The sequence below is a fragment of the Eumetopias jubatus genome, unplaced genomic scaffold (genome assembly GCF_037043125.1).
Source record: "Eumetopias jubatus isolate StellerSeaLion01/CBP00866 unplaced genomic scaffold, mEumJub1_p1.0 scaffold_10, whole genome shotgun sequence".
NCBI classification, from domain to species: domain Eukaryota; kingdom Metazoa; phylum Chordata; class Mammalia; order Carnivora; family Otariidae; genus Eumetopias; species Eumetopias jubatus.
This window is the reverse complement of record NW_028274816.1, coordinates 62,384,214-62,406,996: the sequence shown is the minus strand read 5'-3', so window position 1 is coordinate 62,406,996 and position 22,783 is coordinate 62,384,214. Positions and strand designations below refer to the sequence as shown.

Sequence of the window (22,783 nt, the reverse complement as noted above, 5' to 3'; positions counted from 1 at the left end):
GCGAGGCGCCCCTCCCCCCCAGAGCCTAGCTCCAAATAGCGTCCGCTATTTCCCGGCCGTAGAAGGAATCGGGAGCGGCGGCTTCGGCTGCTTCCGAAAACACCCGAAGCGAGAATTTCACCGGCTTCCCAAGCAATCGTAACTTTTCGGAAACTAGCTCCTCAACGTTCGGGTGTTTCCGTAGGTCCGCGCGTTCCTCTACGCCCAGCCCCCCCAAGGGTTCGGCTTCTTCCGACAATTCAAACCGCCCCAGTCTTTGGCTGCTCCCGCAGATTCTGCCCGCTCTTCGCCGCCGGCCCTATCCAAGCAATCGGCTACTTCAGACAATCCTAACCGTCCCGGACTTCTGCGCTTTCTGAAGGTTTCCAGCCCTGGCTCTCGGCACCAGCCAGAGGATTAAACCCGATGCCAAGCTTCGGCTCTTTCCGGACAGTGCACTCACTCCTCCCCCGCCCGAGAACTTCGGCTCCTTCCGCCACCGCTTCGGGAAGGCCTCACTCACGGGGACAGCTTCGGCTTTTTCCGTCGGCGCTTCGGCTCCTTCCGGCTTCGGGAACCGAAAAGGGAGGGAGGACAGAGACGAGGTGGGTCAGGAGAAGGGATACAGAGAAAGGGCGGGGTCCCGGCTCTCTGCACCTGGCTCTCCGGGTGGGGAGAGCGGAGGGAAAAAAGGGCCGATCTCGCGGAGGGCCTAAGAAGGTTGCGCGAGACAAAAGCAGGCAGCGGGGTGAAGGGTGCGCGCGGCCGCTGCGGAGGTTGCCAGCGCGGCTTTGTGCGCCTGCGCAGAGTGGAAGAGAAAGGGGGGGCGAGATCTGCTTCTGCGCCTGCGTAGAGGTCGGTCTGAGGCGAGGTTTCTCGCCGTGCGGGAGGCGAGCGCGTTCCAGAGGCCCCAGCACGCGTGCGCGAGACTTTCCCTTACTCTGGGAAAGGTAGTGAATTGCGGACCGTTAAGCACATCCGCCTTCTCCTGGTTGCTGTAGCAACCGCGTAAGCGCGCTCGCTCCCCTCCCGCAGCGCAGGCACAGCAGGCGACGTAGAGGGCACTTCCGGAAGACCAGTAATCCGGCAGCACCGCCTCCTAGCGGGCGGGCGTGGAAGCCTCCGCCCGGACGTGTCCCTTCCCCCCCCCTTGGCGGTCGCTTCCGCTCGCGGTCATCGAGTCCCGTCTCCTGCCGCCCCGCCTGTAGTCGAGCTAGCCCCGCGGGCAGTGTTAACGCCTCTCTCCCGGAGCTCTCTGCCCCTCCGAGTTGCCTGGGGCACAACTGCTTCTCCCCCCGCCCCTGCCGCCGGGGGTGCTAATTACACCCTGTCTCCCCAAGCTCCGGCTCCCTGCCTGACCGCCCGCGCCGTGGAGCTCCCCGGTGCCCCCGTCACTGTCTCCGCGGCAACGGACATCCCCTCCAAGAAGAAGCCGGGCCTAGTTTATCCCAAATTTTATCGTCTCTCTTTAATTTAAATTCTCTGAATAATTTTTTCTCGTCCGAAGCTCCTGGCAGAGTGGGCCAGCCTGTCCTCGGGGCTGGGGGTAGAGACGGGGTATGTACAGTGCCTGGCCCCGCAGAGAGTCTCGCAGTGTCCCCAGGAGGGAGGGCCGGTGAGGGCAGAACGGTGCAGCTCGCGTGGGAGGGGTGCCAGTATTTGGGAAAGGGCAGAAACCGACCCCTGGGCGGTAGCTCTTGGGAGCCTGGCTATGTGGACGCCCCTCCCCAGGGAATGCGGAGGAAGGGGAGGGTGCTGGGGCCGTGAGAGGCAAGGAGGGGACCAGATCTACATACAAGGGACCCGGGGTGGGAGTGGGGATCTGCAGGAGCCGGAGAGGCACACGCAGAAACACCCCAGGCCCTCTGGAGGGGCACACCACTCATGCACACGCTCGCTCGGTGCCAGGAGGGGCACAGGAGGGGGGGAAGTGGGGGCCGACGGGCGCGTCCTGGGCCAGGTGGGCAGGATCACCGCTTGAAGCGGTAGGTGATGGGAAGCAGCAGCTTGCTCTTCTTGAGGGCCTGCACCTTCTTGAGGGTCTCGTCGTCCAGGGCCAGGAAGCAGCGGCGCGAGTACTCGAGCAGACGCTCCTTAGAGGGGTCGAACTCGCCCACCTCCGCCAGCTTCTCCGGGGCCACGATGAGCAGCTCCGCGATGGGCGTGGTCAGCGCCACCGTGTTGCGATCTACTCGGTGGTGCTCAAAGGCCCGAGACATGCTCTTCAACTTCTGGAAGGTGCCCAGGATCTTCTTGTAGCGGCAGAGGACGCCGTCTGCATCCTTCACTGCAGGGCCAGGGCGGGGCAGAGAGAGAGACACGAAGAACAGAGATGGACACGGGAGGCAGGGATGCGGCAAGGACAGGCAGGGAGCCCCATACAAGAAAAGCCAGGAGAACGACATGGAAACCCAGAGGACAGGTGGGTGAGGAGTCAAGAGGTGGTGGGAGACATGGACACAGAGTGAGACAAACGGAAAAATCAGAGAAGGCTGGCCCAGAGAGGAGGGGGGAGTTCCCAGCCCAGCTGAGCCTCACCCACTCCCCTTGTTACTGATGAGGAGCCTGAGGCTCGTGACAGACCCCAGAGGGCAAGGCTGCTGAGGGTGGACTGCAAAACTAAGACCACACATGGAGGCTGGGACAGACAACCAGGCTAGGGGAGAAGGGAGGGCCTCCTCGAAGGTCACAGCAAGACCCCAGCCCAGACCCCTTGAGCTCCCACCCCCTGCGTGTGCCTTGCTCACCCCGCTGCCTCTCCCGTGCCTTGGGCTTCCCAAAGCGCCTCCGGCCAGCACCTCCCTTCTGCTTCTGCCTCTTCCTCTCCATGGTACTGCCTTCTTCAGACGCTCCGCTGACCGAGGAGGCCGCTGACTCAGGGTCTGAGGCCTCGCCCCCAGCCCCACCCCGGCCATCCCCCTCAATCCGCCTGGGCCCAGGCTTCACCCGGCAGTGGTCCTCTGGAGAGACGGAGAGAAAGAGAGACCCGTACACGTGAACTTCCAGAACAGGAGGGAGGAGGAGGCAAGAGGCTGGCTGTAAGGACAGACACCACATCACACAGGTCCCCAGGAAAGGGGGGCCTCCACCAGGGCTGGAGCCCCCAAGGAGACCAACAGAAAATGTGGTGTAGATGTTGTAGTCCTCACCAAGATGGCTGAATACACACTGCACCTGGTTGGATGTGGGGGCAGAGATCACAGGTGGGGCACGGGTTCATGCTCTTCTGACTTCTAAACTTTATGGCAAGAGATCCGGGGGGGAAGGGCTGAGAGGAGCAAGACACGAGCAGACACCTAAGAGAGTCTGGGACTACAGGCTCCCCCGGCGGAGGAGAGAGTTTCTGGGGACTCAGCGGGACCTCCAGGAGAGGAGACTCTAAAAATCCGGGAAGCAAGCAAGGCCTTGGTTGGGGTGGGGGACTCAGACCCTGAGGGAAATCCCAGGCTCTGGGTCTAGTGGGCTGGGAAAGTCAGGCGCCCGCCTTCACCTGGACAGAAGGTGCGCTGGGGGGAAGTCCACTGTTGGGATTCTCACTAAGAAAGCCCAGAAGACCCCGGGCCAAACCATCCTAGGTAGGTTCCCGTCAGCACGCGAAGACAATGGGAGGTCCCAGCAACCCAGGCCACAGGCAGTTCCAGAGCAGAGGGGTCCCCAATAACACAGATGTTGAAGAAACACACCCCTTGCCCAAGCTGTCAGGTGAATCACAGGGGATTACAGGGTCCTGGGGAGGAGCCAGCCCGGGGCTGAACACCATGTGGAGGGAAGCAGAAGTTGGACTCCCCAAAACCGGGTGTAAAGATTTGGAAAAGGAAAGCCCTGACTATCCCTGGCAGGGGATGGCCACAGGATTCTGCCCATCAGCAGTGGCAGGAGTCAAGCAGGAAGGAAGCTGAGCTTGGGGTCCTGCAGACGGCCTCAGGAGCAGGGAGAGAGCCGCACTGGGCCACCAAAGGGTGAGAGTAGGTGGGAAGCGTCCCGTAGCCCGGAGAAGGGCCAGAGCTATGTCAGGGCCCAGGAGTGAGACGAGGGAGTAGCCCCTCAGGCACCTCACCTGCATCTATGCGGGCAGAGGAGATAAACTTGTCTAGCTGACACCGTAAGAAGTCCCTCTCCTCCTCCAGGTCCTCGATGCGCTTCTGCAACCATGAGTTTCTCTCCAGGGCCATGTGCAGCTGGGCCCTGACACCATTCATCAGGGCCACAGTCGGGGATGCGGCCTCCGGAGGCTCTAGGGACACCAGGAAGCTTTGGTCACACCCCAGGCCCCAAGGGCCCTGCACCCCAGCTGACTGGGGTCCCTCCGAGCCTTCCCCCCAGCTCACCCTCGAAGTTCCCCCGAGAGGGGCTCAGACTGTAAAAGATCTGTGGGTCTAGGTGGGGCGTCTCATCGAAGGGGATGGAGATCTCGAAGGCCTCATCGTCTTTCTTCACTGGAGGGGAGAGGCCAGGGGTCACCCCAGGCCAGGCCCCAGGCACCTCGGACCAGCCCCCCACCACAGCAGCCCTGGGGAGGAAATGGCAGGGACGGGCAGGGCAGTGGTGGGACCAAGGGTGGGGCAGGGTCCCCGCTTCCTCACGTGTCCTCCTTCGGCTGTTTCGGTCATTCATGGCGCGGCCTCCAGCGGACCCAGGTAGCTTAGCGCCTCAGCGGCACTGGACAGAAAGGGCAGCCACAGATGGAGGGACCCCCCCCAGGAGAGGTGGGACCCAACTCTTTAGTGCTGGGGGTGGGGGGATGATGCTGAGGGCCGGGACTCCCGGATCTGAGGGAGGACACCTGGGGTTTCAAAGTCCTGGGCGCCTAGGAAACGAGGGCGCTGGGGGCCCAGACCCTGAGCTACTGAGAGCAGGAGGAGCGCGTTCCCCGCGGGGGACAGAGCCGAAACATCCTGGCCTGGATGGGGCGGACCCTCATCACGGGTCACCTCGGGGCCAAAAGAAGGGAGAGGTGCAGGGGGGAGGGGACCGTGCCCCAACTTCCAGGCGTAGGGTGGGGGTCCAGCCCACGCGCAGCCCCTCCCCCGCACTCGTGTGGGCGAGCAGGGCCCCTCCCCCGTGGGGGAGGGGGCGCGTGCGCAGTGCGGGGGGAAGGTCACGCGTGGGGATGCGCCCCCCCCCGCCCCCGCCCTTTGTCCCCCGGGTGGGAGGGGGAGCGATGTGGGCCAGGGGTCCCAGCGGGAGACTCACTAGGCCGCGGGTGCAGATGCGGCCACCACCCCCCGCCCACAGGTTCCCGGGGTCGGAAGGGCCAGAGCCCCGCGCTCACCCACCCGCGCGCGGAATCCGGCCAGGGGACCGACAGCGGCGGCGCCCATGCCCGGCGCCGGGGAGTGTCTGCAAAGTATCGCGGGGAGTGGAGGGAAGCGCCCGCCCGCTTCGGGCGGGCTGGGCGGTAGAGGTGGCGAGTCTCGGGCGGGGTGCCGGGCCGGTGGGAGCGGGCAGGGACGCCGGTACTTCCCGGTCCGCCGGTCGGTGCGCTCCTCCGGGACCCTCCGGCCCCAGGTGAGACCCGCCGTTTGCGGCAGAGGCGCGGGCTGCACTTGCGCGACGGCCCCTTGCCGCACTACCCCTCCCTCCGCGAAGCCCGGGCAGGGAATGTCGAGAAACTCCCAATTCCTGGACAGCAGGCGGCTCCGGGGTCCCCGGGGTGGGTGGCGACGCACCGAGTCGGGCCCGGGAGAGAGGAGACAGCCAGGGAAGTTGAAGCACAGGGAGAATCTTTTTCAACGGTACCCCAGGAACTGGCCCCACGGACCCCCGCAACCCGCTCCTTCATCTCCCACAGTATGCGCATCACCAGCACAACCAGACCGCACGCACGGTTCCTAGGACCATGGGATGGTGGAGGGGTTAGAGTTACCCTCCCTGAAAATAGGGGCCTGGAACACCAGCACCACTCCTGTGGCAGCTAGCTTGGGAGGAGCTTTCAGACCCAATCTTGGCCGCTCCTTCTCCCCCAACCCCGCCTCAGTTTACTCACCTGTAAAGTGGGGAAGTTATGGTCCCGTTTAGGTTCCTTGTGAGGATGTACTGATATGGTGCAGGCAAAACGCTCAGGCCAGCGTCTGGCCATAGTCTAGGCTCAAGATCAGGGCGCTGGCGGTGGTATTTGAGGTCAGACAGTGGGAGGCTCTTTCCCTCTCTGGGGAGTGGACATGGCTAATTTGTTCTTCCACCCAAAAAGAGGTCAGAAGAAGAAATGGGGCCCAGCACAGTGCCTGGCACAAAACAAACGCGCAAGGAAAATTCATTAAGAAGGCAGATGTTTATTCAGCTTCCGGCTCGGCTCCCTGCCTCTCCTCCCAGTCACCAGTTGCTATTGGGATTTTTGCCAGCCCTGCGAGAGTAGGGTTTTAACCTTGCAGAAGTAAAATTTAAATGTCTGCACCGCTTAGAAAACTGTGTCCACCCTCCTCTACCTGCTTCACATTACAGACAAACTGCAGGCTGGGTCAAAACGTCCGCCCTAGATTGGTGTTTTGCAAACTACAGGTTCATGGGCAGGGAATTCAATATAATAGAACAGAATTGGCAGGGGGAAGAAAAAGTGGACTGCACGTGGCAGAGATTCAGTATTGTTAAAGTTTTGTTTCACATATATTTTGTGTAATGTATACTGGGTTGCCAAATAAAATGTTTCTCGTACAATAGATCCTGTCTTTAAAAGGGGGGTGGGGTGGAGTGTGTTTAAAAACACTCTGCCTAGATGATGCACCTTGTGAGGAGCCACGCTAGGATTGACCCCAGTGCACCCCAGTGCAGAAGGCCAACCTTCCCATCCCATGCCAGGCAAGCCATGAATTTTGCACTGGTATGACCCATGCAAGGTGCTCAGCGCAACACCTGGCCATAGTCTAAGCTCAAGATCAGGGCGCTGTTCCTGTTATTTGAGGTCAGACAGTGGGAAGCTCTTTCCCTCTCTGGGGAGAAGAAATGGCTGATTTGTTCTTCTGCCCAAAAAGAGGTGGGCCAGGCACTTGCTGAATCTCCCTGTTGGGCAGCAGGCTGGCCAAGCCGCTGTCCCCAAAAACAAATCTCAAGTGCTCAAAATGGGAAAGGTGTTTATTGGGTGTCCAGTCTCAGGCCCTATCTGGGGGCTGGGAGGCAGGTCCGGGGCCCCGTCCCCCAGCATCAACATGGAGGCCTCGGGAAGCTGGTGCAGATTCTTGATGGCTCCCAACCCCATTTTTCAGGCTGGAGAACTTCCACCCATAGCACTCTCCCCCACACCTCCAGTCAGGGCTCAGCCGGAGGCTGGAGGGCTCCACTCTGTGAATGTTAAGGCCTTGTCTCCATCTTATTTCCAAAACACGAAGGCTACTCATGAGCTCCTCCTTCAGGTAGGGCTTGGCCTTTGCAGGAGGTGTGTCTGTGTCCAGGGCTGCAACCCAGCCTTCGGCACTGGCCAGGTGTCTGAGGGCGACAGGAGTCCAGGCTCCCCCCAGAACCCCATGGTACCTGGGGTACCCTGCAGCCTGGCTCATGGATGCTTCCACCGAGTATGCTTTTGCAGCGTGTTCTGCTCCATAAATCGGCGTGGGCAGTGGGGGCACTGAAATGGGCGCTCTCCAGAGTGGACCCGGCTGTGCTGGGCCAGCTCACCCGCCTCACGGAAGCGGCGAGGGCAGAGCGGACAGCCATGGGGTCGCCCACCGCCAGCCCGGTGGATGGAGTGGTGCCGAGCCAGGTGGCTGGCCCGCTTGAATGCCTTCCCACAGGTGTCACACTCGAAGGGCTTCACCTCTGAGTGGGTGATGCTGTGCCGCTGCAGGTAGGACATGTACTCGAAGACCCGGGAGCACACAGGGCAGCTGTAGCACTTTTTCTGAGCTGATGCCCCATCTGCCCCAGGCTCTCTCTGAGACTCCTGGTCCACCAGCACGGTGTATGGGATGCCCTGGGTGTCAATAAGCAGGTAGTGGTTGGGCCTCGGAGACGAGGAAGTCTGGGGAGGTCCTGTGGAGGAGGAAGGTCCGGGTTCTGGAGACCTGCCTGTCCGAGAGGGCCGGGCCTCCATGGCCTCTGCGGAGGGCAGCACCAGCATCCGGAGGGGTGGCTGAGGCCTGGTGGATGGGAGAAAGGATGAGGTTAGGTAAAGGAGGGAAGCTGGCCGCACGAGCTCTGTTCTTTATCCTCCGTGTACGCTGCCCACAACCTGTGCATCCCCCAGCCTCCGTCCCTGGACTCTATGGCCTTCTCTAAAGCTTCTAGGGTCCTTCTCCCTGCCCCCCGTTCCATCACCCACTGTAAGCACAGGCGCACCGGGACCCCGCTCTATCCTCCTTTGCACCCTCCTCAGGTGCCTGGGCTCCCCTTTACTCTTGGCCACCCGCAGGGCCTCGCCAGGCCCCACCCCCTAGACCTGCAGGTCTTTCTCTCGGCTCTCCACGCCCCTGACCCAGGTCTGGGTGTCGCCCCATCCTATCACAACACCCAGAAGCCTTCCATGTTCGCCCGAGCCTTCTCCAACGGGCTGCCACGTTAAGACCCGCAGGTCCTGACCCGCCACCCAACAACCTCCCTGAACAGCCCTGCGCCCCTCTCCTAGCCCGGCTACCTCTAGGTTCTCTCTCGTCCACGCCCATCCAGTTCACCCTCCCCAAGTTTTTTCTGGGTCCTAGCGCTCTCGAGGGCGCCGGCCCCGCGAGTTCTGGGCGGTGCCCTCCTGGGCCCCCATAGCGGCCCCTCCCCGCCCAGCGCACAGGTACCCGCTCCCGGCCCCGCCCCTTCTCGCGGCCCGCTCCCCGCTTGCTCCCGCCTCCCGGCCCCCGTACCCGGTGCAGCAGCCTCTCGGGTCCGGGCGACTCCGGAACGGCCCCGGGCTACCCCCGTGGTCGCGGGTGGTGGCGGGACGAGCGCCTCTGGGTGTCCCCCGGGAGCCGGTGGCACCGGTAACAAGAGAGCGGACCGGGGCGCGGAGAAGAGGGTCCGGGGAGGAAGGTGGGGGCGGGGCGCCTGGGCCTTCGGGAAACGGATCCGGCCAGAAACACACGCCGAGAAGAAGGTTCCCAGGTGCTCACGGTCCTGGCTGCCCCCTCCCAACCCGCTGCCCACCCCCCAACACACACACACACACACACACACACACACACACACACACACGCAAATCAAAGCCCTAAAGTGGAGTGCGGAATGTTTATTGAGTAAGGGGTGAGGGCTGTGGGTGGAAAGGGGGAGATAACAGAAATGAGCCAGACCGCGCCGTGCTCTTTTGTCAAATCTTCCGCGCACACAACCGTTCACCACTTCGGAGCCGAAGACCAAGGCCCAGAGACGTTGTCTCCTGCAAAGGCTCGCGCAGCACAGCCGGGCCGGAACCCAGCTCCGAGACTGGCTCCCAGGCCCAGGGAGGGGCAACGGCTTGGTCTACATCACACAGCTAGAAGGAAGGTAAGGAAGGGCTGGTGTTTCTCCCTTTGGGCGGATGGAGAAACGGAGGCCCCGGGTAAGGCAGGGAGCGCGTGTGGGAGTGACGCTGTGTGGCTCGCGAGGCCCCGAGGGTCTGGAACTCAGTGCAGGCGCACGTGTTGCGCCAGCTCCGCGGCGTCCTGGAAGCGACGTGGGCAGAGCGGGCAGGTGTGCGGCGGGCCTGCGCGCGCGCGGTGCGTGGCGCGGTGCCGCGACAGGTGGCTGGAGCGCTTGAAGGCCTTGCCGCAGGCGCCGCACGTGAAGGGCTTGAGGTCCGAGTGCGACACGCGGTGGCTCTGCAGCCGCAGAGGGCTGGCAAAGACGCGAGCGCACTCCGGGCAGCTGTAGCCCTTGCGCGGCCCGGGTTCTCCCGGCGCTGCCTCGCGCTGGGGCGGGCCCCGGGGCTCCTCCTCCAGCTGCACCGTGTATGTGTAGGGCACCCCGTTGGCGTCGATGAGCAGGTGGCGGCCCAGCCGCGGGGGCCGGGGGCCTGCCGCCGAGGATGGAGTGGAGGAAGGGCCTTCCGTCTTGGGGAAAGGGGGAGCCTTGGGGGGCGGTGGGTCCATGGCCTCTGGGGAGGAGGACCGAGGGTGGGGTGGCCGAGGCGGCAGCAGCAGCATCTGGGGTGTCAGCTGCGAGCAGTGGAGGGGGGAGAAATTAAAATCGCGACTTCCTGGGGGAGAGTGTCCCCATTACCACTGCTCGTTAGGCTCTCTGTACCACTGACCCACCTCTCCTGCAAAAACGAAACCGCCTCTGGGCCAGGCGGCGCTGCTCCCGGGACACCCCCTGCCTGCCTTTCCTCCCGCGGCTCCCTCTCAGACCCCAGGCCAGGCGGAAGGTCCCTATCCTGCCCCTTTCCTATCCCGCAGCTCCCCCACTGCCTGCCAATCGGCAAGTCTGTTTCCTCCCTCTACAGCTTGTTCCTAACAGGTCGCTCGCTTCCTCGTCTTCCTAGGTCCAGCTCCGGTGGCATCGTCTCCCCCGGGGCCAGCACAGCAGCCTCGTTCCCTGGGAGGCCTCCCCATCTCTGCACACATCGTGGCCTCGCTCGGATTCCCTTCTGGGTACACCTCAGAACGCCAGTTTTCATTCTGGGCTCCTCTATTCCGACCCTGCACTCAACACCTCCAAGTCTCACCCTCCCCCCTCGCCTAGCGGACCCATTGTCTGGATTTCACGCAGACAGCCCTAGGACGCCTCAGCTGCCTGCTTCTACGCACCCTACACCCGGGGCCCTGCTACCACCTAAATGCCCCCCAGGGGTGCCCCTGTTCCCCCGCGCCTAGACTCAAGTCACCGACATCCTTCTTTCTTCTGTCTGTGCCCCTCAGGGGCCTCGTCCCGCTCCCCGTTCGCCGCACCGGGGCCCCCGGAGCCCCCTCCCCTCCCCTCTGTGTGCATCTGGCACCTCTGTTTCTCCATCCCTCCAGCCAGCTCCAGTGTGCCGCCTCCTTCTGTGACCCCAGTGCCCGGGGTCCCCCCGTCCCCCTTCCCGCTGCACCCTCAGGGCCCCTCTCTCCCTCCGGCCCGCCCCCCGCCCGGCTCCCACCGTGCCGGGCCCCACCCCCACCCCACCCCACCCCCGCAGCGCCCGCCCCTCCCCCAGCCCAGCCCGGCCTCGCGCCGTCCCGGAGCCAGGCTCCTCCCTCCGTCCCGGCCCCCGTACCCGATGCGGCGGCCTCTCGGGACCGGAGGAGCGGGCCGAGGTCCCGGGCGGCCCGGGCTTCCCCTCGCGAGTGCCGGCAGCGGCGGGACCGAGGCTTCCGGGAGCTCCGGGCCGGCGGCGCCGGGGACGCGGGCGCGGGGGGCGCGGGCGCGGGGGCGCGAGGGGCGGCGGCGTCTCTGGAAAAGGGCACCGTCCGGAAACGCTCACGCCGCAACGAAGGTTCCGCTGTCCCGGAGCGCGCCGCTCCCACGGTCCGCTTCCATTGAGCCCCGGCGGTGCGGGCGGAGGGCGCGGGCGCCGGCTGCACGGTGAAAGCCCTGCCCCCGCTCCCGCTCCCCTCCACTCCCGACAGGAGCTGTTCGGGCGCCGCGACACACATCCATTAATAAACGGGCTAGGCGGTCTGTTTGCCGGATGCTCCTCAAGGAAGGGGCGCACCTAGGTTTGTCCAGTTGAGGCTGGACCCGCCCGCCTCCTCCCCCGCTCGGCAGTGCAGAAGGCGGGAGCAGGGATGGTTCTGTCGGTCGGGCACACGGGGAAACCAAGGCCCACAGAAGGCCAGGCGTCACCCGTCACAGAGATGGGGCGCTGTGACGTTCCCCACTGGACGGACGGGGAGACCGAGGCCCACGGAAGGCCAGACATTGCTGGATGCGGAGGTGGGGAAGGGTGGGTCTTCGCGTCGGGCTGATGGGAAGTTGAGGCCAGACGAGGCGCGGCGGCCGCGTCTTGATGGTGCCCGGCACAGAGCGCGGTGCACAGGGGGAAACCAAGGCAGTGCTCGGTGCAAGTGGGTTCACCCACAGGCCGCGCCTGGAGCTTCGTGCGGGGCCGCGCCAGGTGGCTGGAGCGCTTGAAGGCCGGGCTGCAGATGTGACTCGCAGCGACGCGGCAGCTACCGGGGGACACGCACTTGGGGCGCCCGCTGCGCCTCTCGCAGCCACGCCCGGAACAGTCAAAGAGCAGGGAATGGCGTGGCGGGGAGCGCGCCGCACAGGACCGGCCGGAGAGGGGGCGGCAGCAGCTTGGGGGTGGGGGGAGGTGGGGGAGGTGGGGGCGGCGGGAGCGCAGAGCGGAGGGAGAGAAAGGGCGTTATTGTGGCGCGCAGCCCCAGGCCCCGGGGGAGGTGGGGGGCGGCCAGAGCTGCATCCCAATGAGCTACCAGAAATAACTGTCTGCGGTGACCAGCCCAGTGTGGCTACTGCGGCCTGAGGACCTGAATTTTAAATGCATTTCTCTTAAGGTAAATCTAAATGCCTGTGGTTTTGGGACAGCTCCCACCACCCTCAACCTGGAGGCCGCAGGCCAGAAAGGACTCAGAGTTGTATCTGGTTGGGACCGTATGCTACGTTTCAGTGTTTTACTGGGCAACATTTAAGAAGCCAGACAATACACAAATTCAAAATCCCATACACAGCTGGAAAACAATTTCTAGATGTGGCAATAAGCTGGAGCTGAGAAAGCATTCTTCCGAAAACCTTCCAGAAACCTCCATAATATCTGTGGAATTGGTCTAAAATTAAAGATCCTCTAGAATTGTGCTGCCCAAAACAGCCACATGTGGCTCCTGGGTTCTTGACATGTGTCTGGTCTGAACTGAGATATGCAAGACGCCCCACAGATTCTGAAGACTTAGTTTTACAAGAAAAGAGTAACGACTCTTTCATGAATGACTTTTATATTGATTACATTTTGAAATGGTAATGCTTTGGATATACTGGGTTAAGTAAGGCATCTTATTAAAATTGATGTCACCTGGTTCTTTTTTTTTTTTTTTTTTTTAGTTTGGCTCACATTCTGTTGCTGAGACAGCATTGATATTCCAAGTGTCCCCCAGGGCAACACAGATTCTGGTCCACACAACTACCCAATGAGTCTCCCCAGATCCCTTTCTTGAGTTTCAGAACCATATAACTACCTGCATCCATGAGAGCCGCATTGCTTAGTGTATTGCATCCTCAGAGCAGACCTGCGAGGTAGGGGTCATGAAGATCCCTTTTATGGTTGAGTTAACTGAAGCTGGGAGAGATCATGTGATTGGCCTGAGGTCACACCTCCTCAGGACAGCACCAGCTTCAGCCAGAGCTGGTGACCACCTCACACATCCTCCCCAACCTGCCCCTGGCAACCACTATGCAAACCACGGTCCACCCCCTGCTTACAGGGACAGCCTCCCACCCCCACTCTCTGCCTCCTCCAGTACTCTCTCTTTATGGCGATACTGCAGCGATGTATTTTTTTTAAACGCACGGAATCATGTCATGCCCGGACTTAAAACCCTCCGCACTGCACTTAGAATAAAGCCCAGAAACCCATCGAGCACAGTGCTGCCCCCCAACCTCTCCCATCCTCCAGGGCCTCTGTTTGCTTTTCCCTCTCTCTGGAGTATTGCCTTTAGCCCCTCAGCAGGATGGACTGCAGGATGGACCCACTCAGGTCTCCGCTCGGACAGTATTTCATCACTGAAGCTTTGCTGACTGTGTCTGAGGTCAAGCAGGTGACACCCCACTCTGCCTCCTCATTCTGTTCTCTCTCTTTCAACATCCCATAGGGCAGTCCAGGTGGTCTGGCTTATTTAGCAATTTACTCTCCTCCTGTCTGCCTTTCCCACTCCACAAAGGCTGAGAGTTCTATCTTGGTTGACATTGTATCTCAGAACCTAGCCAAGGTCTTGGCGGGGGGTAGGGGCTCCATTCAATTTTGGTTGAATAAATGAGTGAATGAATGAATGAATGAATGAATGTTTTCAATCACCCCATCCAAAAGTGAAGCATTCTCTACCCCCCCCCCATAAAAACCCCTGCTTCTCTCCTGGGACATGATCATGATGAAGCCCCCACATTCACTCGAGTCCAGAACCTTGGATGTCCCCATTCTGCCCCGCCCCCCCTTCCTCAGCTCCCCAGAGCCAGACAGCACCCCTCACCTCACACAGCACCTCGCAGGCCCTGACCAGACCTTGAACTTACACAGCTCTAGGTGCAAAGGCTCCTGTGTTTTCCGGCTATGTGTCTCCTGTATGCCCTGCTCACCAGCTCTCGAAGAATCCTCCCCTGGCTCAGCCTGGAACGCCAGGCCTCTCACCGTCCGCCCCAGCCACCCTGACCAGTCGGCCACATGTCAGATTTTGGATCACTGTGCCTCTGCTCACACTGGCCGTCTGGTATCCCCACCCCGTGGCCCTCAGCAATCTCTCCAGCTTCATCTGTGACCGATTACTCACGTCCCCCCGCCTTCAGTCCACACAGCCTCTCAGTAATCCAGTGAGGCAGGCACTCCACTGAGCCTCAGGAAGGGCAAGAGGCTTGCATCTGCTCCCCAGCCCAAGTGGCAGGGACAGTGTCAAAACCAGGGCCCCCCGCTCCAGCATCCTCACTTCCCTCCACAGCCTGCAGCCCGAGCCCTGCCTCCGTCAGGAACTGCTCCTGGAGCACGCTCCTCTCAACGCCCACCGTTCACTCCACACGACCTCGCATTCCCAGTCAACAAGCCCTTCTCCCCTCTGGGGAACAAAGTGATTGCCAAGGCTGTGTGTCTGGGTCCATCTGGGTCTTACTAATCCACCCACCAGGCTTCCTGCCCTCCTCTCTGCACCCCATCCCAGGTCTCCCCGAACCTCCCTCGCAGGGGTTCTCAAGCCCCCCTGCCCTTGGGGCCACTCGGTCCCACACCCCAAGGCCCTCGTGTGGTCCAAGCCCTCACTGCTCCATTGGGCAGGATCCTAGCAATGCCACACCGCCTGCTCCCACTCACTCCTCCAGCCCTTGGCTCAGCCATCCCACCCTCTTCGGTAAGTGGATGCATCAATGAGTTCCTGAGGGCTCCAAGTTCCCAAGCAGAGGGAGGTGTGCCTAAGAAAGCTCTCGCCAAGAACTCACATCCACAAAGGAAACGTTCCCACATAGTTTGGGTTTCATCTCCACCCCAACTTAAGGAGAATCAAAACTCACATTGGTTAGAGCCTGTCGCAGAAGACCCGTGAGTTGGGAAAAATAGGTAAGGAAGCAGTATGTGCTGCCTTTGGACGGCACCGCACACTTGTAGCTCACCTACAGTACTCAGGTATGGTTCCATCCCACTTACAGATTGGAACTGAGTTACAGAATGGCACAGCCGTCCATCCCAGGCTATGAAGAGCAGCTGGGGCAGTCAGGGATCCAACAAGAGCTCCCACCTCTCACCCCTGACCAGAGTTGGCTGGGGAACCCCAAGCCATTCCCTCTTCCGGACCAGGGAAAGGGAGGGTCCAGTCACATAGCAAGGAAAACCAGGGCGTCTGCCATCTGTACCAAAAACAGGAGATTCTATGGAGTCACCGTGGCCTCTCCGCCCTCCAGCAAGTTCCCTTCAGCCTGCACGTGCTGGGTCAGGCGCTGAGCATCCTTCGGACTCCAGGGCAGAGCCGGCGGGCCGGGGCCACCCAGCCGGGCCAGTGCACGGACGAAGCGAGGCCTCACTTGCAGCGCTTGCAGGCTCCACGCGCTCCGAGTGGGCGATGCCGTGGCTCCCGGGTGCGCGCGGCTCTTGCGGGCCGGGATCACTGGGGGCCAGCGGGGGGTTGAGGTGGGGGGGGCCTGGGCTCCTCTTGCAGGCCCGGCTCACTGGGGGACAGTAAAGCCCCCCGGGGAGGGGGGTGCTGGGCTCCTCTTGCGGGCCCGGATCACTGGGAGCTCCCGGATCACTGGAGGCCCGTGAAGCCCCGAGAGGGAGGGAAAGCTGGGCTCCTCTTGCGGACCCGCCGGGGATGGGGGGGGGGGGGCGACTGGGCTCCAGCCCGCGGGCCTCCTCCCTGCGCATGTGCACCCCGGCCACCGGGAAGGATCCGCGGCCGCCAGGGGTGTGCAGGGGCAGGCGGGGCAGCCGAGGGGCCGGGACCTGGACGGGGACCTAGGCGGGAAGGGCCGGAGCAGACCTACCTCGGGGCGCCACCGGGAGCCCAGCGCCGTGCGGTCACCTCCACGGGCCGCCCCCTGCCCGGCCCCGACGCCACTGTGGCCGGACGCCGCCCCGGAAACCCGCCCCGACGGGAAACGAACACCCCCGAACAACGGTTCCGGCGTCGCAGGGGACAAACTGCAACCGAATTCAGAGGGGCTGGCCATTTCTCTGTGGCCGCACAGCAAAGCCAGAGGGCCGGACGATTCCCGCCCTGCAACAGCAGAGGAAACCCCAGCCTTGACACTTAATACATCACAAGGCAGGAAGACAGAGTGCCGGTGGTGAAACCGAGGCCAGAGACAGGTGGTGAGTGGCGCAGGGCCAGGTACCGTGCCGCCAGTCCCTCCGTGGGCTGCAGTCCTGGAGGCAACTGATCCCCGGATTCGAGCACAGCTGAACCCTTGGCCTCCATCTCCACAGCCGGCCAGGAGGCCCCTCCCTGAGGAATCCAGCGGGATCTGTTGGGCCAGCTCCGGGAGAGGTCGGCAGCAGCAGCCCACCCCAGGGCGGGTCAGCCAGCGGGGGCTGGGGCTGCTGGAAGGCGTGGAGGTCTTTCTGCAGGGGCCGCACACTCGGGGCCAGAATCCCAAATGTGAGACCCATGCTGGCTGAGGGAGAGCGTGCTCACACAGCTCTGCAGGCTCATGCACAAGCCCGGTGGGAGTCGGCCCATCTCCCTCTGCATCAACCTGAGCTGCTTCCTACAGCCACAGTAGGACATATGCAGAGCACCCCACCACAGCCAGTAAGTAAGTGACCACTGGAGCACAGGGGCCCAAGTGAGGACAGAACAGGTGACCGACTTGACCTGGTTTGGGATGCGTCCCACGACTTTCCCAGTTTTAAAATGCAGAGGAAGAAACAAAGAAGAACAAGGCAAGGAGCTAGATGCCTTAGCAGGTTTGGCAAATCACTGCCATCTGGTGCTGACAGGGAGGAGAGAATTCGTTCCTGGGTTACACAGGGAGGACTGAAGCCAGAGAGTGAACTCCCCAGTCATAAATCCCACCCGGTGCAGAGTTAAAACCCAAGGTCCCTGCCTCCTGGGGGAGGCTCAAGGGGAGAAGAGCATTAATCCCCTTAGGAGGTGAGGGCATCTTTTTCATTACTTCCTCCCGATTTCCCCGCCACCCGGAGGCCTGCAGTGCATCTCGAGGCTGGAGATCGTTCAGTGTGGGATACAACAGCCCAGAAACGGATGCTGCCTGTCCACATGCCAGAGCCAAGCTCTACGTTGGAGAGCTGGGGAAACATTCCCAGCACACTGTTCGCTAAACACATCAGCTTTGTGTCCATATCAGCAAGAGACTCAGTTTGCCCTAATGTGCCAGAGTGTGCTGAGGAACACCTACAGGAAGCCCGGGGGATTGGCTGGTGGAGGCCAAGACTGCTGGATTGCTTGAAGGCCTTGCCACAAGACTCACAGATGCCATGCTGGACATCCAAGTGGGGCAGGCCATGACCCTTGAGACAGAAAGCATTCTTGAAGACCTGCAGGCGCTTAGGACAGCTGTAAGCCAGGGGGGACGGAGCTCCCTTGTCTTGCAGGCTGTCATCAGGCTTCTCCACTCCCATCGTGGGTCTGTAGGTGTATGGTATGTCCCTCTGGGCATTGAGCAGGTGCTGGCCTCGACCCAGGGCAGGAAATGAGCCTGGAGGCCCAAAAAGAGGAGGAGGGGCAGACTCAGGAGAAGGGTATTCGCTGGGGATAGGAGAAGCCTCTGCTGATGGAAACAAAGCCACGGGCACCCTCGAATCCAGACGAGCAGCTAACGGAGGAAAACCTGCCTTAAGTGAAAGCAGGGGGAGCCGTGGTGACCAAAGGCCCTCCCTGCACCCCCCAATCTCAGCATACCCATGTCATCCTCCACTCTCTCCTCCTTAAACACCCCCCCCCCCCGGTCTGCACAAGGGGCAGGGGCGGCTTCCATGGCCCGCGCCACACGCTGCACTTGCTGACTTTACCGCGGCTCCACGCTCCCAGGGCTCACACGGGCCTCTAGCATCTATCAACCCATTCCTCCTGGTGTGCACTGGGGTCCTCTTACACTCCCCGGAATCCCCACCACCCCCGCGCTTTCCTTTACGATGCTGGCCTCCGTCTCGTCCTCCAAACGACCCGCGGGGAGGATGCACTCCTCCCTCCCTCCTGGGGCTCCCCGCGCTCCAAACGAGCGTCTGCACGCCCCCGAGGTGCCTCCGCTCTGACGACCGGCGTCCCACCCCCGCCCTCCGTCCCCACGGCCGCGCCGGTGTCTGCCCTGTCCGTGTCCCCGACGGTCGTCCGACCCTCGCTCCCTCCCATCCCCCTGGACGCCCACCGGAGCCTCGCCCCAGACTCTCTGCAGAGCCCTCCCTCTCGGCGCAGGGTCCTGACGCTTCCGGACCCCCACTCCGGGCACAGCCTACTGTCCGTGCGGGCCTCGATCTCCTGGGAGCCCTAACGGGGCCAGCCACTCCGACCGGAAAGGAAGGGGGGGGGGTGTTCGCATGAAAGGCTTCCGGGCAGAAACACACGCCATCAATGGAATGGTTCCAAGAGACTTTTGTTCCACTGAGCTCTCACTCCTTCACTCCTTCATCAAATAGTTGTTAAACGTCTCCTTCGTGGCATCTTCCGGGAATAAAAGCGTGAGAAAACCAGACCGAAGTAGTCTGTGCCTTCCTTCCCTTCAGAGGTGACAAATATTTTTATCGGACGCCTGCTGCAGCAAGGAGCTCTCCTGGGCCTCGTGGGGGCGACAAAGACCAAAATATTGAACTGTCACTCACCCCCCCCCCCCACCTAAGCACCTGGGGGGGGCGGGGGCGGTGTATGACCATCAGGAGACCCAAAGCATCACTAAAGAATCTTAATCTCACTGAAGACAGGGATTTCGAAGGAGAAGGTCCTTTAGTGTCTCAAACTCAGCCCTACCGTTTTTCAGACAAGTGAAGCCCAGAGAGGTTCAGTGAAATGTTGGTCATACAGCAGGTGGACACCAGAGCCAGGATGGCAACCAGAGCTGGGACTCGACAATGTCTCATCCCATTATGTTCATTTTAGGGAAACTGTTCTGTGGCCCCTGAGAGTTACAAGGGGTGAAACTAGAAAGACTGAAAATGAGAGAGCTGCCTCGGGGAAAGAGCCGCCTGAGTGCGACGCAGACGGGTGGATCCTCCGGCGGAGAGTGGTCGGTCTGGCTGGCCAACTACACGCTGGTTGAGCGTGCTGCCGAGGAAAAACCAGAAGGCTGAAGCCAGCCTCCATGCTGTCTGTCTGGAAGGATTAAGCATTCCATCAGGATTTTGTAGCAAACTTCAGATTTTAATGAAGCAGCTTAGAAATGACAGGATCCCAGTATAGTCTCTGAACACTCAGACCCCAAGTCTCTCCAGGGGAATCTGAGAAGCGTTGTGTGACACCATTCTCACTTGGTGACTCAGTTTCCCCATCTGTCGTATAGAGGCCACCATTCTTCGGGGTTTTTTTATATAAGATGTTAATTACACAAAGTAACAGATCAGTGAATTTTTACATATATACACAGCAACATAATCAGCACCCTAGAGAGCTCCCCCGAATGCTTCCTGTCGGTCATTAACGCCGAGAAAGGGTAACCACTTTTTCTGATTTCAACTCCCAAAGACTACTTTGGCTTGTTTTTAAACCTCATATAAATATAGTTATATTTTTTTTAAGTACTTTTTCATGCCTGACTTCTTTCACTCAACATATGTCAGCCATGCTGTTGTTTTCAACAGTTCACTTTTTTTTTTTTCCCATTGCTGTGTAGGTTGTGTTGTAGGGCTATCCCACAATTTCCTTCTCTTTTCTTTCTAACTGCCGACGGACATTTGTTTTGAGTTTTGGTCTATTATGAACAAGGCTACTAGGAATATTCTCATACATGTCATTTGGTGGATATAAGGACACACTTCTTATGAGTGTGTATCTGGGAATGGAAGTGCTGGGACCTGGAGTACATGTCCGCTTAGCCTTAGTGTGTATTAATGGTTTTCTAAGTGGCTGCAGCAATATGCATACCTGTCAGCAGTGTATGCAGGTTCCAGCCGCTTCACACCCTCCCCAACACTTGATCCTGAAAGTCTTTATACTCTCAGCCTAGTGGGTGGGAAGTGTATCTCATTTCAGACCTTCCTGATGCCCAATGATGCTGAGCACATCTGCCTGTGTTCGCCAGCCACTTTAATAGCTTCTGTTCTGAAACATTTGGCCCATTTTTAAGCGGAGGGATCTCTCTCGATGGCCAGGGAGGAGGCTTGGCAGGCTGAAGAAACCAAGGTCTGGAAAAGCCGAACAACATGCTCATGTTACACAACATTCCCAGTCTACTGGGCTGCCATCATAGAACACCAGATCTGGGGTGAGAGAAACGTACTTCTAACCGTTCGGGGGGCTGGGAAGGCTATGGTCAAGATGCCGGCAGATTCAGTGTCCGAATTCACAGACAGCACCTTCTCTCCTCACATGGAAGGGGCGAGGTCGTCTCTGGAGTCTCTTTTATAAGAGCACTAAACCCATTCATGAAGCCTCCACCCTCATGACCTAATCAATTCCCAAAGGCCCCATCTCCTAATACAACACACTGAGGATTAGGTTTCAACACATGAATGTGGGGAGGGGGGAGACATAAACATTCAGTCTGTGCAAACAGCAAATCAGGCACACACACAGTCTTCATCCTAGCACCTGAGTCTCTGATAGCGAATATGGTCAGACACTGCCCCATCTACATCCCCCAACTTAACGCACTTACCAAGAATCTAGGAAGCAGCTGTGGTACAAAGGGCAAGAAAAAGAAGCTGGATGGATGAGGTGGGTGCTTATAGAGATCATGCGTAGTTCAAGTCCAAGTGGAAGGTGCTGCAGGACCTGAAGGAAAAGGCTGTTGGGTGAACCCAAAGACACACCAGAGCTTGACGAGGATGCAGGGAAAACTGGAACCCTCAGACACTGCTGGTGGGAATAAAAAAATGGCGTGTTTCCTCAAAACGTTAAAGATGAAAATTTACCATGTGACCCAGCAATTCCATTTGCAGGTAGATACTCAACAAAACCTTAGGCATGAATGTTCAGAGCAGCATTATTCGTAAGAGCGAAAACGTGGAAAGAAACTAAATGTCCACCAGTGTTTGGGAAGTGGATAAATCCTATGTGGTGTATCCATTCCACGCACTATTACTCAGCCAGGACCGAACAAGCCTGGAGAACTACTTGTCCTTCAGAGTGACAACGCATAACGCATAATGCACGCAGCCAGGGTCACTGGCTGGAGACATCAACAGGTCCTAGCCCCAGGCACTTGGACTATAAGCTGCACCGCCTTGGGAGGGTTTTGAGCTAGGCAAGGATTCTACCATGTGAGGGCTTTGGGATTCCTCTGAAACTAGTGGCCTGAGGTCGGCAAGCGAGAAGCCTGGGGGGAACCTGGAGGTCGGCAGGAATCAGAGAATGCTTTCTGGAAGAAAGCTTCAGAAAGGCCTGTGTTGGCGGGCTGGTGGAAGCCGAGGGACGAGGGAGAGGCCTGGTGCTGAAATGCAAGCATGAGAAAGAAGGAGGTCCGAGCAAGCGGTGCTGCACATCGAGATGGCAAGAGCGATGCACAGGGAACCCTAAGGTCGTGCTCCATGGGCCGACTGAAATGCCCTGGAGAATCTCAGCGCTGCAGAGAGGAATTCACCCCGGAGAATATCACCAGCAGGAGCCCGCGCGCGGTCCGGGGTCCGTGCAAAGGCATTATTCCGCTCGGCGCCTTCACACCTGCTTTTATTCAATCACCTTGCGAGGTAACGCACAACCATTCCCGTTTTGCAGGAAAGAAGACTGAGGCTCAGAGACGGAGTTCACTGCTCAAGGGCACGCGGGCACCGATAAAGGACCAACATCCCTGCGGCCGAGAGTCGGTCGGGTCGCAGCTTTACGGCCGCCTTCGGGGGCCGAGCCCCTTCCCTACACCCACTTTCTTCCGCCCCGCCCACCACGGCCCTTCCAGCCTCGGCCGGCCTCTCTATGGTCTTCCCCGGCCGCCCTTGTGCACACACGCTTCCTCTCGTTTCCCTCCCAGCCTGGCTGCTCTATCCGCCGCCACCCTCTCTGTGGTTCCCAACCCCACCCGACCCCCGCCGCTCACACGGTGCCGGCTCTGTCTCGGAGTAACTCAATCCCGGCCTTCGGCCTCTCGCGCCCGTCCGAGCCGAGCTGGGGCGGCCTCTCCTGTCCGGCTGGGCGGAAGTGGCGGCCACCGCGAGAGCGCTCGTAGAGAAAGCCCGGGAAGGAGGGACCGCGACTTCCGGGGAGAGACCCTGGAAAGACGGTGCGCCGTGCAGGCCCTCCGGGAGAAGGCTCCGGCCGGAAACGCGAGGCCCGGAGAGGAAGGGTCCGCTTTCCGCTGGGGCCCCCTCCCCCCAGAGGACCTGGGATCCCGGAAAGATCACGGCGTCCAGAGGAGGTTCCTGCCTTGGGTTTCATTGTTGTTCCCCCAGCGCTGGACATAGACCAAGAAATCGGGAAATGCCCACCTCGGGACAGAGACCGGGGAAAACGAGGCCGAGAATGGGGAGGGAGCGCGGCCAGGACTCGGGGATGTGGGGCCACTTACCCCATGACGCCCAGTTTGCAGAAGCTCAGTGGGTTGGTTTTTTTTTTTTTTTCCTCTTAAAATAGGCGAGGTCGCAGGTCACTGGAGGGCTCCTCAGGGAGGCCTGCAGGGCCTTCGCAGTCGGCCCCTGTCAATCAAATACTATAGGGGTGGCGTGGTCATTGTCACCTGTTAAGTTTTG

The 22,783-nt window shown here is 60.5% G+C and overlaps 3 protein-coding genes and 2 long non-coding RNA genes across 10 annotated transcripts; 1 reads left to right on the top strand and 4 right to left on the bottom strand.

Moving 5' to 3' along the window:
* Positions 1–5: 5 nt before the first annotated feature.
* LOC114203055 (uncharacterized) lies at positions 6–1,451 on the top strand. The gene is made up of 2 exons (XR_003607911.2): positions 6–584; positions 1,015–1,451. It is a non-coding gene; the product is annotated as an uncharacterized LOC114203055 (long non-coding RNA).
* On the bottom strand, positions 1,433–5,361 carry CCDC106 (coiled-coil domain containing 106). Of its 3 annotated transcripts, XM_028096400.2 has the most exons (6): positions 5,256–5,361; positions 4,563–4,638; positions 4,308–4,415; positions 4,037–4,213; positions 2,727–2,939; positions 1,433–2,266 (listed from the first exon to the last, which is right to left on the bottom strand). In XM_028096400.2, exons 2-6 carry the CDS (start codon positions 4,591–4,593, stop codon positions 1,950–1,952), a joined length of 846 nt encoding a protein of 281 aa, XP_027952201.1. In that variant the 5' UTR covers positions 4,594–4,638; positions 5,256–5,361; the 3' UTR covers positions 1,433–1,949. The 3 variants fall into 3 exon arrangements, with proteins under 3 accessions (XP_027952201.1, XP_087884043.1, XP_087884042.1); XM_088027917.1 differs by having other exon boundaries at positions 4,308–4,638; positions 5,252–5,361; XM_088027916.1 differs by having other exon boundaries at positions 4,308–4,638.
* Positions 5,362–5,922: 561 nt separating this feature from the next.
* ZNF581 (zinc finger protein 581) lies at positions 5,923–8,919 on the bottom strand. The gene is made up of 2 exons (XM_028096457.2): positions 8,760–8,919; positions 5,923–8,048 (listed from the first exon to the last, which is right to left on the bottom strand). The coding sequence occupies exon 2, from the start codon at positions 8,027–8,029 to the stop codon at positions 7,466–7,468; it is 564 nt and encodes a 187-aa protein (XP_027952258.1). The 5' UTR covers positions 8,030–8,048; positions 8,760–8,919; the 3' UTR covers positions 5,923–7,465.
* Positions 8,920–9,106: 187 nt separating this feature from the next.
* Positions 9,107–11,146, bottom strand: ZNF580 (zinc finger protein 580). Of its 2 annotated transcripts, none has more exons than XM_028097218.2 (2): positions 11,063–11,146; positions 9,107–10,025 (listed from the first exon to the last, which is right to left on the bottom strand). In XM_028097218.2, exon 2 carries the CDS (start codon positions 10,011–10,013, stop codon positions 9,495–9,497), a length of 519 nt encoding a protein of 172 aa, XP_027953019.1. In that variant the 5' UTR covers positions 10,014–10,025; positions 11,063–11,146; the 3' UTR covers positions 9,107–9,494. The 2 variants fall into 2 exon arrangements, with proteins under 2 accessions (XP_027953019.1, XP_087884039.1); XM_088027913.1 differs by lacking the exon at positions 11,063–11,146 and adding an exon at positions 10,805–10,890.
* An 8,140-nt stretch (positions 11,147–19,286) lies between these two features.
* On the bottom strand, positions 19,287–22,341 carry LOC114202090 (uncharacterized). Of its 3 annotated transcripts, none has more exons than XR_003607751.2 (3): positions 22,135–22,341; positions 20,761–20,960; positions 19,287–20,287 (listed from the first exon to the last, which is right to left on the bottom strand). It is a non-coding gene; the product is annotated as an uncharacterized LOC114202090 (long non-coding RNA). The 3 variants fall into 3 exon arrangements; XR_003607749.2 differs by having other exon boundaries at positions 20,761–20,957; XR_003607750.2 differs by having other exon boundaries at positions 20,761–20,876.
* Between the last annotated feature and the right edge of the window lie 442 nt (positions 22,342–22,783).

Excerpts from the sequence above, each read along its gene's own strand:
- ZNF581 (XM_028096457.2), bottom strand. The coding sequence starts at position 8,029 with ATGCTGGTGCTGCCCTCCGCAGAGGCCATGGAGGCCCGGCCCTCTCGG.
- CCDC106 (XM_088027917.1), bottom strand. The coding sequence starts at position 4,593 with ATGAATGACCGAAACAGCCGAAGGAGGACACGTGAGGAAGCGGGGACC. Across the intron at positions 2,940-4,036 it reads CTCTGCCCGCATAGATGCAG|AGGACCACTGCCGGGTGAAG; the intron begins GTGAGGTGCCTG and ends CCGTCTCTCCAG. Across the intron at positions 2,267-2,726 it reads GGCACGGGAGAGGCAGCGGG|TGAAGGATGCAGACGGCGTC; the intron begins GTGAGCAAGGCA and ends CTGGCCCTGCAG.
- ZNF580 (XM_028097218.2), bottom strand. The coding sequence starts at position 10,013 with ATGCTGCTGCTGCCGCCTCGGCCACCCCACCCTCGGTCCTCCTCCCCA.